Genomic DNA, 14,174 nt, shown 5'->3' with positions numbered 1-14,174 from the left:
TGTACTGTATATCACTGTTTTCTGCAGAATTCCATAAATTCAACGCAAATCACGTAGGCACAGAACAAATCCATGAGCCCGAGTGAATTTGGAAATGTATCCACTGCAAGAGATTTTAGTTTCAGCACTGCTAACGGTTTTCTTTGTTTGGGGATATGGCCACATGCTCCTCGGGTGTGACTTTGCTTCTCAGGACATGGTGCATCTCAACTGTTGGCAGAGCCAGCTGGCCCCACAGGAAGCTGGCTGGATAATTAATATATGTTTGCACAGCAATGTGAGCAGCTTTTAGCTCCGGCTCGTGTTAATTGTGCCCTGCATTAGTCACCGAATAATGTTTGTAAAGCCTTTCCTGGATTTGCATTGGTCTGCTCTGTACAGACCAGGGATAAGAGTTTCCCATTAATCTCCAGCCCAACCTGAGCTACTGAAATGTCTTCCTCCTTCAGTTCTATAGGAAATGCACCCCTGAGTCCAAGGTTCCATTTCAATGGCAAATCTCTCCAACCTCTGACTTAATTTTGACAAATCTAATAAGCCGGACGAATTTGGCATAGATTCCTCTTTCCTTTACTCTCTCAGCCACTGCACTGAATGATTTCTCATCCTCCGGTGATTTCAGTCTTTATATCCACTCTCTGCTCTCTGATTTCAGTGCCTGCCTGCCTTCCCTAAACCTCTCCCCTCCATATAACCTCTCCTACCCATATTCATGGCCACTCCTTCACTGTGCCTTCTCCCGTGGCCTCTTTTTACTCCCACAGTCTCGATCGTGGACAAGGCTATTTCTGTAACTCCCTCACCATCCACATCTCCCTTCCAACCCCATTTCCTTCTTTGTCCGTCCTTGTAAAAAATTTTTTGCCCAAGTCTCTTACAACTGCACTTCAAATTCTACCTGACCTTTGACCCTTCATTCGCCACAAACTTGTAACTGTCAGTTTGGTCAACCATTCTCTTACCCCCATCATGGCCACCTTTTCCCCAGTAAAATCTTCACTCTCCCATCCTGGTTGCTCTCCCAGTATGGCCACCGTCTTTACTCCCTCAAGTCCAAGGGTCACACAACTGGTTTAGCCATCCGTAATCCGATCTTACTGGACCACATCAAACATGCTTTCCTCTGCCAAAACCATCCATTACTTTAGGATCATTCTTTAGAGTGGAGATAACTGCGGCTGCTTTTCTCCACTACCAGCAGTCTCCAGAAATCATTCTCCCCTACCCCTTCACCTTCATCTCCAACAAGTACAAGGAGCTTTTGGGCTTTTTTGTCACTAAAGTTGACTGTCTGCTGTAACCCCTTCTTCCCCTTGCCCACAAGCCAAATCTGCCCCAAATCGGCATCTTTCACTAATTTCCTTACTAACTCCCCTCATGCCCTCTCCAAGCTCATCTTGTCAATGCAATTTACTCCCTGCTCCACTGACCATACTCTGCCCTGTCATCTGGCAAAAAAAACATGTGTATTACTTTGAGGGTCTGTATTTTGATGATCCCATTGTCTCTGTGTCGTATTCCAACATTTAGTTGTGTAGCTCTTGACAGCATTGTGTTTGTCCGCTTTTCACCTTGCAGGTTAATGGCTCCAAGTGCTACAATTTGCAGTGTTTCAAAAGTGAAAGAGCCTCTTTTAGATTCAGAAAATCTAGTATTTTGTATGGGGTTTTTAAAAATGTGTGATTCGAGCTTAAGCATTAATATATGATTTTACCAGTTTGCTATTTCAGTTGAAGGTGCTGCAGTCCTGAAATCTAATTTCTCTCGCTACTTTTTCACCCTTTAGTTATGTTACAGTTTAGTGTTTAAAACATCTCTTTCTTTGCTATCCCTGAGGTACCAAACCACTAGTTATTTCACATCTGCAACCTAACCAGACTTCCTGTTAGCAGTAGGTTATGACTGATAACATATACGTGTGCAAATGAACATCCTGTGGAATAAACCCTTCATAGAATCATAGAATAGTACAGCAGAGAAGGAGGCCATTTGGCCCATGAAGTCTGCGCCAGCTCTTTCAAAGAGCAATCCAGTTAGTCTCACTCCCCTGCTCTTTCCCCATATCCGTGCAATTTTTTCTTCAAGTATTTATCCAACTACTGTTGAATCTGTATCCACCACCCTATCATGCAGTGCATTCCAAATCCTAACCACTCGTTGCATAAAACTGTTTTTCCTCATGCCGCCTCTGGATCTTTTGCCAATCACCTTAAATCTGTGCCTTTTTGTTATCGTTCCTTCAGCCATTGGAAACCGTTTCTCTTTATTTACTCAATCTAAACCCGTCATGATTTTAAACACCTCTATCGAATCTCACCTTCGCCTCCTCTGCTCTGAGGAGAACAATCCCAGCTTCTCCAGTCTATTCATGTAACTCTAATCCCTTATCCCGGGAAACATTCTAGTAAATCACTTCTGTACTCTCTTTAAAAGCATTCACATCCTTCCTAAAGTGTGGTGCCCAGAATTGGATATGACAACAGCTGGGGATGAACTAGTGTTTTATATAGGTGCAGCATATAGCTTCCTGGCTTTTGTATTCTATGCCTCTATTTATAAAGCCCAGGATCTCGTATGTTTTATCAACTGCTTTATTAACCTGTCCTGCCATCTTCAAAGATTTGTGCACAAGGCTTACATAACAAATATATAGTGACACTGAAAGTTACAGTTTCTTCCCCTTGATACAGTAAGGTTATCATAGATTACAACTCCACATTGTGATCTGCTCCATCAGGACCACTATGAGATGGGAATGGGAAGAGCACTTCCCTGAAGTCTGTGCTGCCATCGGCTGCTGAGGTCGAAATCATGAGACATTTCATAGAAACATAGAAAATAGGTGCAGGAGTAGGCCCTTTGAGCCTGCACCACCATTCAATAAGATCATGGTTGATCATTCCCTCAGTACCCCTTTCCCACTTTCTCTCCATACCCCTTGATCCCTTTAGCCGCAAGGACCATATCTAACTCCCTCTTGAATATATCCAATTAACTGGCATCAACAACACTCTGCGGCAGGGAATTCCATAGGCTAACACCTCTGAGTGAAGAAGTTTCTCCTCATCTCAGTCCTAAATGGCCTGCCTCTTATCCTAAGACTGTGTCCCGTGGTTCTGGAATTCCCCAACATTGGGAACATTCTTCCAGTCCCGTCAGAATTTTATATGTTTCTATGAGATCCCCTCTCATCCTTCTAAACTCCATTGAATAAAGGCCCAGTCGATCCAGTCTCTCATATGTCAGTCCAGCCATCCCTGGAATCAGTCTGGTGAACCTTTGCACTCCCTCAATAGCAAAAACATCCTTCCTCAGATTAGGAGACCAAAACTGAACACAGTATTCCAGGTGAGGCCTCACCAAGGCCCTGTACAACTGCAGTAAGACCTCCCTGCTCCTATACTCAAATCCCCTTACTATGAAGGCCAACATACCATTTGCCGCCTTCACTGCCTGCTGTACCTGCATGCCAACTTTCAATGACTGATGTACTATGACACCCAGGTCTCGCTGCACCTCCCCTTTTCCTAATCTGCCGCCATTCAGATAATAATCTGCCTTCATGTTTTTGCCCCCAAAGTGGATAACTCACATTTATCCACATTATACTGCATCTGCCATGTGTTTGCCCATTCGCCTAACCTGTCGAAGTCACCCTGCAGCCTCTTGGCGTCCTCCTCACAGCTCACACCGCCACCCAGTTTAGTGTCATCTGCAAACTTGGAAATATTACACTCAATTAAACATAGAAACATAGAAAATAGGTGCAGGAGCAGGCCATTCAGCCCTTCTAGCCTGCACCGCCATTCAATGAGTTCATGGCTGAACATGAAACTTCAGTACCCCCTTCCTGCTTTCTCGCCATAACCCTTGATCCCCCGAGTAGTAAGGACTTCATCTAACTCCCTTTTGAATATATTTAGTGAATTGGCCTCAACTACTTTCTGTGGTAGAGAATTCCACAGGTTCACCACTCTCTGGGTGAAGAAGTTTCTCCTCATCTCGGTCCTAAATGGCTTACCCCTTATCCTCAGACTGTGACCCCTGGTTCTGGACTTCCCCAACATTGGGAACATTCTTTCTGCATCTAACCTGTCTAAACCCGTCAGAATTTTAAACGTTTCTATGAGGTCCCCTCTCATTCTTCTGAACTCCAGTGAATACAAGCCCAATTGATCCAATCTTTCTTGATAGGTCAGTCCCGCCATCCCGGGAATCAGTCTGGTGAACCTTCGCTGCACTCCCTCAATAGCAAGAATGTCCTTCCTCAAGTTAGGAGACCAAAACTGTACACAATACTCCAGGTGTGGCCTCACCAAGGCCCTGTACAACTGTAGCAACACCTCCCTGCCCCTGTATTCAAATCCCCTCGCTATTCCATCATCTAAATCATTAATATATATTGTAAAGAGCTGGGGTCCCAGCACTGAGCCCTGCGGCACTCCATTAGTCACTGCCTGCCATTCTGAAAAGGACCCGTTTATCCCGACTCTCTGCTTCCTGTCTGCCAACCAGTTCTCTATCCACGTCAGTACATTACGCCCAATACCATGTGCTTTGATTTTGCACACCAATCTCTTGTGTGGGACCTTGTCAAAAGCCTTTTGAAAGTCCAAATACACCACACCCACTGGTTCTCCCTTGTCCACTCTACTAGTTACATCCTCAGAAAATTCCAGAAGATTTGTCAAGCATAATTTTCCCTTTCATAAATCCATGCTGACTTGGACCAATCCTATCACTGCTTTCCAAATGCGCTGCTATTTCATCCTTAATGATTGATTCCAACATTTTCCCCGCTTCTGATGTCAGGCTAACCGGTCTATAATTACCCGTTTTCTCTCCATTTTTAAAAAAGTGGTGGTACATTAGCAACCCTCCCGTCCATAAGAACTGATCCAGAGTCGATAGACTGCAGAAAAATGATCACCAATGCATCCATTATTTCTAGGGCCACTTCCTTAAGTACTCTGGGATGTAGACTATGAGGCCCTGGGGATTTATCGGCCTTCAATCCCGTCAATTTCCCGAACACAATTTCTTTTCACTAGACCCTCAGTCCCCTAGTACATCCGGAAGGTTATTTGTATCTTCCTTTGTGAAGACAGAACCAAAGTACTTGTTCAATTGGTCTGCTATTTCTTTGTTCCCCATTATAAATTCACCCGAATCCGATTGCAAGGGACCTACGTTTGTCTTCACTAATCTTTTTCTCTTCATATATCAATAGAAGCTTTTGCAGTCAGTTTTTATGTTTCTGGCAAGCTTCCTCTTGTACTCTATTTTCCCATTCTTAATTAAACCCTTTGTCCTTCTCTGTTGAATCTAAATTTCTCCCAATCCTCTGGTTTGCTGCTTTTTCTGGCTAATTTGTATGCCTCTTCTTTGGATTTAACACTATCCTTAATTTCCCTTGTTAGCCACGGTTGAGCCATCTTCCCCATTTTATTTTTACTCCAGACAGGGATGTACAATTGTTGAAGTTCGTCCATATGATCTTTCAATGTTTGCCATTGCCTATCCACCGTCAAACCTTTAAGTATCATTTGCCAGTCAAATCTAGCCAATTCACGCCTCATACCGTCAAGGTTACCTTTCCTTAAGTTCAGGACCGTAGTTTCTGAATTAACTTTGTCACTCTCCATCTTAATAAAGAATTCTACCATATTATGGTCACTCTTCCCCGAGGGGCCTCGCACAACAAGATTGCTAATTAGTCCCTTCTCATTACACATCACCCAGTCTAGGATGACCAGCTCTCTAGTTGGTTCCTTGATATATTGGTCGAGAAAACCATCCCTAATACACTCTAGGAAATCCTCCTCCACCGCATTGCTACCAGTTAGGTTAGCCCAATCAATATGTAGATTAAAGTCGCCCATGATTACTGCTGTACCTCTATTGCACACATCCCTTATTTCTTGTTTGATGCTGTCCCCAACCTCACTGCTACTATTTGGTGGCCTGTGCACAACTCCCACTAGCGTTTTCTGCCCTTTGGTATTCCATAGCTCCACCCATACCGATTCCACATCATCCAAGCTAATGTCCTTCCCTACAATTACATTAATTTCCTCTTTAACCAGCAACGCCACCCCGCCTCCTTTTCCTTTGTTTATCCTTCCTAAATGCTGAATACCCTTGGATGTTGAGTTCCCAGCCTTGATCACCCTGAAGCCATGTCTCCGTGATGCCAATCACAGCGTATCTGTTAACTGCTTTCTGCGCAGTTAATTTGTCCACCTTATTCCGAATACTCCTCGCATTGAGGCACAGAGCCTTCAGGCTTGTCTTTTTAACGCATTTTGACACTTTAGAATTTTGCTGTAAAGTGGCCCTTTTTGTTTTTTGCCTTGGGTTTTTCTGCCCTCCACTTTTACTTTTCTCCTTTCTATCTTTTGCTTCTGTCTCCATTTTGTTTCCCTCTGTCTTCCTGCATAGGTTCCCATCCTCCTGCCATATTAGTTTAACTCCTCCAAAACAGCACTAGCAAACACTCCCCCTAGGACATTGGTTCCGGTCCTGCCCAGGTGCAGACCGTCCGGTTTGTACTGGTCCCACCTCCCCCAGAACCGGTTCCAATGCCCCAGGAATTTGAATCCCCCCCTGCTGCACCACTGCTCAAGCCACATATTCATCTGAGCTATCCTGCAATTCCTACTCTGACTAGCATGTGGCACTGGTAGCAATCCTGAGATTACTACTTTTGTGGTCCTACATTTTAATTTAAATCCTCGCTCCCTAAATTTGTCTCTTTTTTTTTTTAAACCACCACACTTTCCCCCCCCCCCCCCCCCCACCCCTCCACCCAAAACCATCTTGCCTAGCCACAAAATGTTCCCTGGTTTTAGAGGTTGCAGTTCTTGAAGCCGCTGCTAGAAGGTGCATTAAACTGCTCTGGTGATTTGCAGTTACCCATCAACAACACTTTTTGGCTTCTTGACTTCAGTAGATATTGTGTTTTTAACATAGGAACAGGAGTAGGCCATTGAGCCCCTGCAGCCTGTTCCACCATTCAGTTAGATCATGGCTGATCTGTACCTCAACTCCATTTATTCACCTTTGTTCCATATCCCTTGATACCACTATCTAATAAAACTCTATTGATCTCAGTCTTGAAAATCTCATAGGACCCAACATCCACAGCCTTTTGGGGAGCGAGGTCCAGATTTCCACTAACCTATGTGTGAACAAGTGCTTTCTGATTTCACTCCTAACTGGCCTGCCTCTGATTTTAAGATTATGCCCCCATGTTCTGGATTCCCCCACCAGAGGAAATAGTTTCCCTGTGTCTACCGTGTCGAATTCTTTGATCATTTTAAACATCTCGCCACCGTGACCATCATTGGTACGATGCTGATCACTTTGCGGCTTGCTGACGTGGTGTGTTGACCTGCTGTGTTCATTTTGCCACCACTGTAACTTGAAGATTAAAATTGACTGAACATTTATCAAGGAGTTAGCTGGTCTGAACAACTGGATTCAGTGCTCCCAGGTTTGGATTGGAAAATAGACCAGGATTCCCAGTGCTGGCCACTATCCAGTCTCCCTTGCTGAAAAGATGCACATTTATAGATATCAGGGTCAGCTGTGATAGCTCTGCAGCTGAATAGCCCTCTGACAGGTCCTAGAGGGTAACAGGCACCCTGGGAACAAATCCCGGAATGTCTTCTTACGGAGAAAAAATTGGCAAGTGGAAATAAAACCATATAAAACAAAAGAAATGGTACTAGCAGTCATCTATTTTCTTCAAGTTTCTTACAAACTCATATAAAGGCAATTATGAAAGTAGCACATAGTCAAGGTACTAAGGAGTTAAAGACAGCGAGCCTACTCATTGAATGTAATTTACTGGTCCCTGTGTCATTTTATTTGTCCTACAAATTTGAAGAGGAAGTTAACAGCCAGCAGGCATTTTAAACAGATAACAGAAAGTGGTGCTGCTAAAAGCTTTTAACAGCTGAGAGACTTCGATAAAGCAACCACTTTGTTCTCAAAGATAAAACCTATTGGCTCACTTTCTAGAAAACCAACGTGTATTGACGGTGCAGCTTTATTATCAGGCCTGGCTTTGTATTACCGGATGGATACTCCTTTTTATATTGGAAGGAAATAGAGCAATGGCGAGGAAATGAGAAACCAATATATTTTGGTACGAGAAGCCCTCCTTCTCTATATATGGTTAAGAATTGACTGACAGTCAATTCTCTCATTGTTACACTCTTGTATTTTATGTGCCTGAAGGCAGTGATATTGTGGAAGGGTGCGGTATTTTGAGACGATGAAATCGAATATTTAACTGAACAGTAGAACGGGCATGCCCTCTGGGAGGGAAGGCAGGCTGCTCATTAGCAAGTTAAGAATCACCAGCCACTTACGGAGTTCCACTGACATGACGCCTGTTTAGAAATTTGATCAAGGCCATGGGATTTTCGATTTCACAAAAGACTGGGCAGAATCTTGGAATGTGATCCAAAACATGCCTTTTTAAAAAAAGAAATCCTTCAATCCCCTGTAATAAACACGAAGTTGATTTATTCAGTGAACATAAACCAGTGATCTTGATTATAGGGATTAGCGGTCCTTTTTGTATATTGTAGACCATGCAACTTATTTACCAGTTTCAAGAGAAAATTAACAAATTGCTTAGAAATCCAAGGATCTCATGTAATAAAAATGGAATGTCGGCTATTCAGTCAACAGAGGCCAATGCCAGTGATCTTTAAATTGAGTTAGTGGGGAGGACCTCGGATTTCTTGTGTTGATCAGTGAAGGTAGTGGTCTACAAGCCACAGGCACACCTTGGATATGCCCCAACTGTCCATCCTTAACCCCTTTCTTTTCCTCCATTTACAAGTTGCCCTTTGGGACGTGGAGTCAGCTTATCCGACTTATGCCGGTGACGCTCAAATAGCGCTGTCCAACTGGCTGGGCCACGTCCAGTCCTGGATGTGCAAGAACTTCCTTCAATTTGGAATTGACATGACCAAAGCTGAATTTGCTGCCAAAAAAAACAGCCCTTAGCCCCCAGTGATGTCTCCCTGACACCTTAGATGCATCCAGATGCTGCACAACCTTGGGGTTTTATTTGATCTTGAGTTTAGCTCCCAACTGCAAAGCCAATTATTTCCATCTATGCAACAGTGCGTGCTTCTGTCCTTGCCTCGTCCTCACTGCTATTGAAACACTTCTTCACTACTTTATCACCTCTGACCCCAATTACTGTACAACTCTAGTTGCTGGCCTCTTGGGTTCTACCCATGATGGATTACAACTCATCCAAAACTCCTTTGCCACTGAAATATTTTGGGGCAATCATTACATTAAAGGCGTTATATACAGACTACAACAATAACTTGCATTTATATAGCGCTTCTAACATAGGAAAGCATTCCAAGGCACTTCACAGAAGCACAATTGGACAAAAATTGACAAGCCAAGGAATTTGACTCCTGATAATTTGGTCATATTTTGTTTTTAAAAAAAAACTGAACTATCGAACAATTTGAATTAAGCAATGTAAATAATAATGTGGAACTTCAGTACTAAAAATTCTAATTATCAGATAATCTGTGATGTAACTTTGAACTAAGAGTAGATGTGAAAGCAAGTTGTTGACTCTAGTTCTAAATTTGCCACCTCCAGCCCTGACTGCAATGGTCTTTAGATAATCTGCTACTGAGAGAAAGAAGTTCCAAAACGTAAAGAAAAATAATTAGTTCCCAAATGGCAAATGGAGACTAGTTTTCAAAGAAATTGAGCAAATGTCCCTTTTTTAAAAAAAAAAATCAAAAGCAATTTACCATTATACAGCGTGACATTCTCGCCCTATCTCAGCCTGCATTGTAGAAGCCACTTAATGATGCAAGTCTCTCGGTGGATAAAATATTTCTTCCTAATTGTGAGATCTCCATTATATTTACAGACCTTCACAGCCTGGTGTAACTCTCATCTCCGCAAGGCAGGCACACAGATCGAAAGCATCGAGGAGGATTTTCGAGATGGCCTCAAACTCATGCTTCTCTTGGAGGTTATTTCTGGTAGGTTTCTTTACTGTTCATTGGGGCAGATTTTGCGCTCGGCAACATTCCTGCGGAGTATGCCACTGCAAACTTAGCTGATTGGGACCCTCCTTCCTGAACTTGCTCTCTGACACCGTATACTGGAGGGCAGAGTAATGGCCCATGGATGCCAGGGGCATAGCATGTGCGGAAGTATACCCGGGATCACGTGAGCCTGGTGCTCCAATCAGTACACTGAAGGGAGAGTGTCTACCACCAATACTGGTAACTTCCTTTATGTTGCATTTCACCCAATGTTATACTTTCAGAATAATTATAAGGGCTAGGAAGATGTATAATTTCAAAATGGCTCGCTCTCTCCCCCTCACACACATTTATTAAAAAAAAATTAATTCTTAAATCTAATTTAGGAATTGGAGAGTTCTGATAAATCATTCAAGCTCTGTGAAATTTCATATAAAATTCATCTATAAGAAGTGGAAATATCTGACACGATTAACATGGACAGGTGATACAAACATAAATACAACACAGCCCAAACAAATATCTGAAAAATCTGTGCATTAATCATTGGAGATGTTTCAGACAGTTTTACAATTCATTTCATCACATTCCAGAGCTAATAGAATGTATAACTGTCTCTATCTAATCCCTTTACACTAATGCAAACAGGCCCTTTTCCTCTTACGGCTGATGCAAACAGGGACAGGGCCTCTATACATCAGCCATAAAATTTTCGTAGTTAATCGCTGGGGAGTTGGTGGGTAATTAGCCCACTCTGCGCCTGAAATTAGGATTTCCAAGGCTGAGCAGGTTTTGGGATTTAGCGCGAATGTGGAAATTCCAAACTTGCGGTCCATTTCAAAGGCGGTATGATGGCGAACTCCGAGTATGGTGTCATACCCACCGCAAGTTTTGGCCCATTGTTTTGTGTTTGTGTTTGTCTATGTTCATACCTATACATATATCTACATTCAAGCAGCACAGACTGAATTCTTCCAGATTCTGACAGAACCATGTACTGACCATGAAGGAGCTGCAGCATATTTACCATGCCTTCCACTCCCTTAGAGTGCTATTGAAACTCTGCAGGTTGAGCTTATAATGTCATTTACTCAAGGAATCAGGTATTGGTGCCCTCTTATCAAATGAAGACAAGTGGTCTCTGCCCGTAGCTTGACAAAACTCTTGGAGCGTTTATGGTGTTTATTGCTAGTCAATCAATATAGGTGATCTAACTTTTAACTTGAGGACCCTGTACTATGATCCCATTGTCATTTGTGGCTGAATCTAATGTACCAGCATCCTGACCGGGCAAGAGCTTCCAGTTATCCTCAGTGCAACGCAGCTGCCTTCATTCAGTAGCTGGACTCTTCCAGGCTGTTGGATGTGTAGTGTACTGATGAGATGTTGTTTAAAGTGTGAGCAGCTGCTTGTGGGCTTTGGGGAGTTGCAGTGTTTTTCACTCGTGTTACTCCAAGTATGATGAGCATCCTCTGAGAAGGCATCACTTGCCATGTGCGACGAGGAAAAAGTCAGTTTGGGATCTGAGTGGAGATTACTGAACTACGAGTTATATTTCAGATTATATGATGACCGACCATAGGGCAGGTAGAGAGTAGCTTTGATAAAACATACTATACTATTTAATATTTAATGTTTACTTTTACAACAAAACTCTTATTTATATGGCGCTTTTAATGAAATATGTCCCAAGGCATTTCACAAGAGCGTTATCAAACAAAATTTGCCACATAAGGAGATATGAGGGCAGACTTGGTCAAAGAGGTAGGTCTTGAGGACCGGCATAAAGGAGGAAAGAGAGTTGTAGAGATTTAAGAATGGAATTCCAGAGCTTCGGGCCTTGGCACCTGAAGGCACGGCTGCCAATGGTGGAGCGATTAAAATCAGGGATGCTCAAGAGGCCAGAACTGGAGGAGCATGGGTATCTCGGAGGGTTGTAGGGCTGAAGCTATGGAGGGATTTGAAAACAAGACTTTTAAAATCAAGACGTTGCTTAACCGGGAGCCTTGGAGCTCAACGAGCACAGGGGTGATGGGTGAACGGGACGTGGTGCGAGTTGGGACATGGGCAGCAGAGTTTTGGATGACCTGAAGTTTATGGAGATCATTTGTTTTGTTTTAATTTAGCCACATCTAGGCTTGATAAGTTAGGAGACAGTTAAGTGGTTGGAAGTCCAGTCTGTAAGGTTGTGAAGTGTCAGGTATTTGAGCAGTTCAGATGGATGATGCTTATAGTATGTCCTGTGGGTGGTGCAGGTGCTGCTTTAGCTTACCTGCCTCGCCATTGTAGCCCACGATAGACTTGGTTCATTTGTTCTTGGATCTACATTCACTCCTCGTTTAGCACTTGGATGAAAAGAAGTGGTGAGAGGAAGGAAGGAGGAGAATGGCGAACACCTGTCCTAGCCTGCTTCATACTGACATACGGAATCTACAACTCTGATATCCCCATTCTGGAGATGTTGATCACTGGAACAATGCTGCTGTGTTGATCGGCCTTGGCAAAGAATAAGGGTGGGGGGAGGGAGTTTAAGCATTTATTAAAGCCTGACAGATAATTACTTAATTATTATAATATGCATATTTATTTTCCATTAACAGGTGAACGCTTGGCCAAGCCAGAAAGAGGGAAGATGCGTGTACATAAAATATCGAATGTCAACAAAGCTCTGGATTTTATCGCCGGCAAGGGGGTGAAACTTGTTTCCATTGGAGCTGAAGGTAGGAACGTGAAGAATGAAGCAGTTGATCCAGATTTCTATAGCCGCGTCCGAGATTTCTATAGCCATATCAAAGTATTTAGAGACACATTTAATAATTCCAGGGACACGGCATATGTGACTCACTCTACATCTCACTTTCCTTTCTCCCTCGCCAGCACGCCACCTCTCATATCAAATTTTAACTGGTTATGATTTGAATCACAGTGACCATTTTGCCTGTGTAATGTGCCTGGCATGAAGGATAATCTGTGTGACCGTTACCATCCCGTTACCATGCCCTCTGCTCCTTAATACTGTAAATACAGTTATTGCGATAATCGCCTTACTTGCCAAAATATTCTGAGGTATGATCCTGTTACTGCTGTACATGGGACCCTTTTACATGCTGTTGGGATTTTCTTGGCAGCTCCGACTCTCCGGTGGCTGTCAAACAAAACCTTGTACTTCCTCCTGGCACACTCAGCACAAACCCATGGGTCTATTGACTTGGACTGTCGTATGAGGAGAGATTGGGTCGACTAGGCCTGTATTCACTAGAGTTTAGAAGAATGAGAGGGGATCTCATTGAAACGTATAAAATTTTGACTGTGTTGGATAGTCTGGATGCGGAGAGGATGTTTCCCCTGGCTGGGATGTCTAGAACAAGGGGTCACAGTCTCCGGATACGGGGTAGGAAATTTAGGACCGAGATGAGGAGAAATGTTTTCACTGAGGGTGGTGAACCTGTGGAGTTCTCTATCATAGAACGCTGTGGAGGCCAAGTCACTGAATATACTTAAGAGGGAGATAGATAGATTTCTAGAAACAAAAGGCATCAAGAGGTATGGGAAAAATGTGGGAATATGGTATTGAGGTAAAGAATCAGCCATGATATTGAATGACAGTGCATACTCGAAGAACCGAATGGCCTACTACTGCTCCTATTTTCTATGTTTCTGTGGATCTGGCCAACCCTGGGTTTTAGATTTTGATCAATTTCCCTGTCGATGGGTGCTATCCACTGACTTGTTTAGTTTTTATATTTATTTACAATACAGTAAACAGCAGAATAAAGAAATGTCAAAAATTGAATCACTGAAGTCTATACTCATACAAGAACATGTAACATTTCAGCATATTTGTGTGAAACGTTAAGTGTAGCTATAGTAACTCCTGAGCCTGTGGAATTGTGTGTATCACATTCCACTGATAGCGATGTGACTGGTACTGCTGCTCCCTCTCCTACACCTGGTTGTCTCGCCGAAACCATGCCACAATTGTAACCAGCAGTTCAAATAACCAGACTGTTGTCAACTCTAAACACATGGGTCCCTCAGTCTGTGGCACAACGAAGTACAGACCTACTCATCTGACTTCTGCCAGCAGTGTGGATCCCATTTTATTTCTGGGTCTTCCAGTCTGTCACC

General features: G+C 43.1%; 1 protein-coding gene across 7 annotated transcripts in view; it reads left to right on the top strand.

Moving 5' to 3' along the window:
* The window catches only part of actn1 (actinin, alpha 1), a 208,944-nt gene that overhangs the window by 72,199 nt on the left and 122,571 nt on the right, over nt 1-14,174 (top strand). For all 7 annotated transcript variants that reach the window (XM_070878920.1, XM_070878915.1, XM_070878914.1 and 4 more), the window contains exons 2-3: nt 9,926-10,040; nt 12,647-12,766. In XM_070878920.1, coding sequence (XP_070735021.1) covers nt 9,926-10,040; nt 12,647-12,766 — 235 coding nt within the window. The remainder of the gene's footprint in view (nt 1-9,925; nt 10,041-12,646; nt 12,767-14,174) is intronic.

The sequence above is a fragment of the Pristiophorus japonicus genome, chromosome 4 (assembly GCF_044704955.1).
Source record: "Pristiophorus japonicus isolate sPriJap1 chromosome 4, sPriJap1.hap1, whole genome shotgun sequence".
NCBI lineage: Eukaryota > Metazoa > Chordata > Chondrichthyes > Pristiophoridae > Pristiophorus > Pristiophorus japonicus.
The sequence above is the reverse complement of the archived record's forward strand: the minus strand, read 5'-3'. Positions and strand labels throughout refer to the sequence as shown.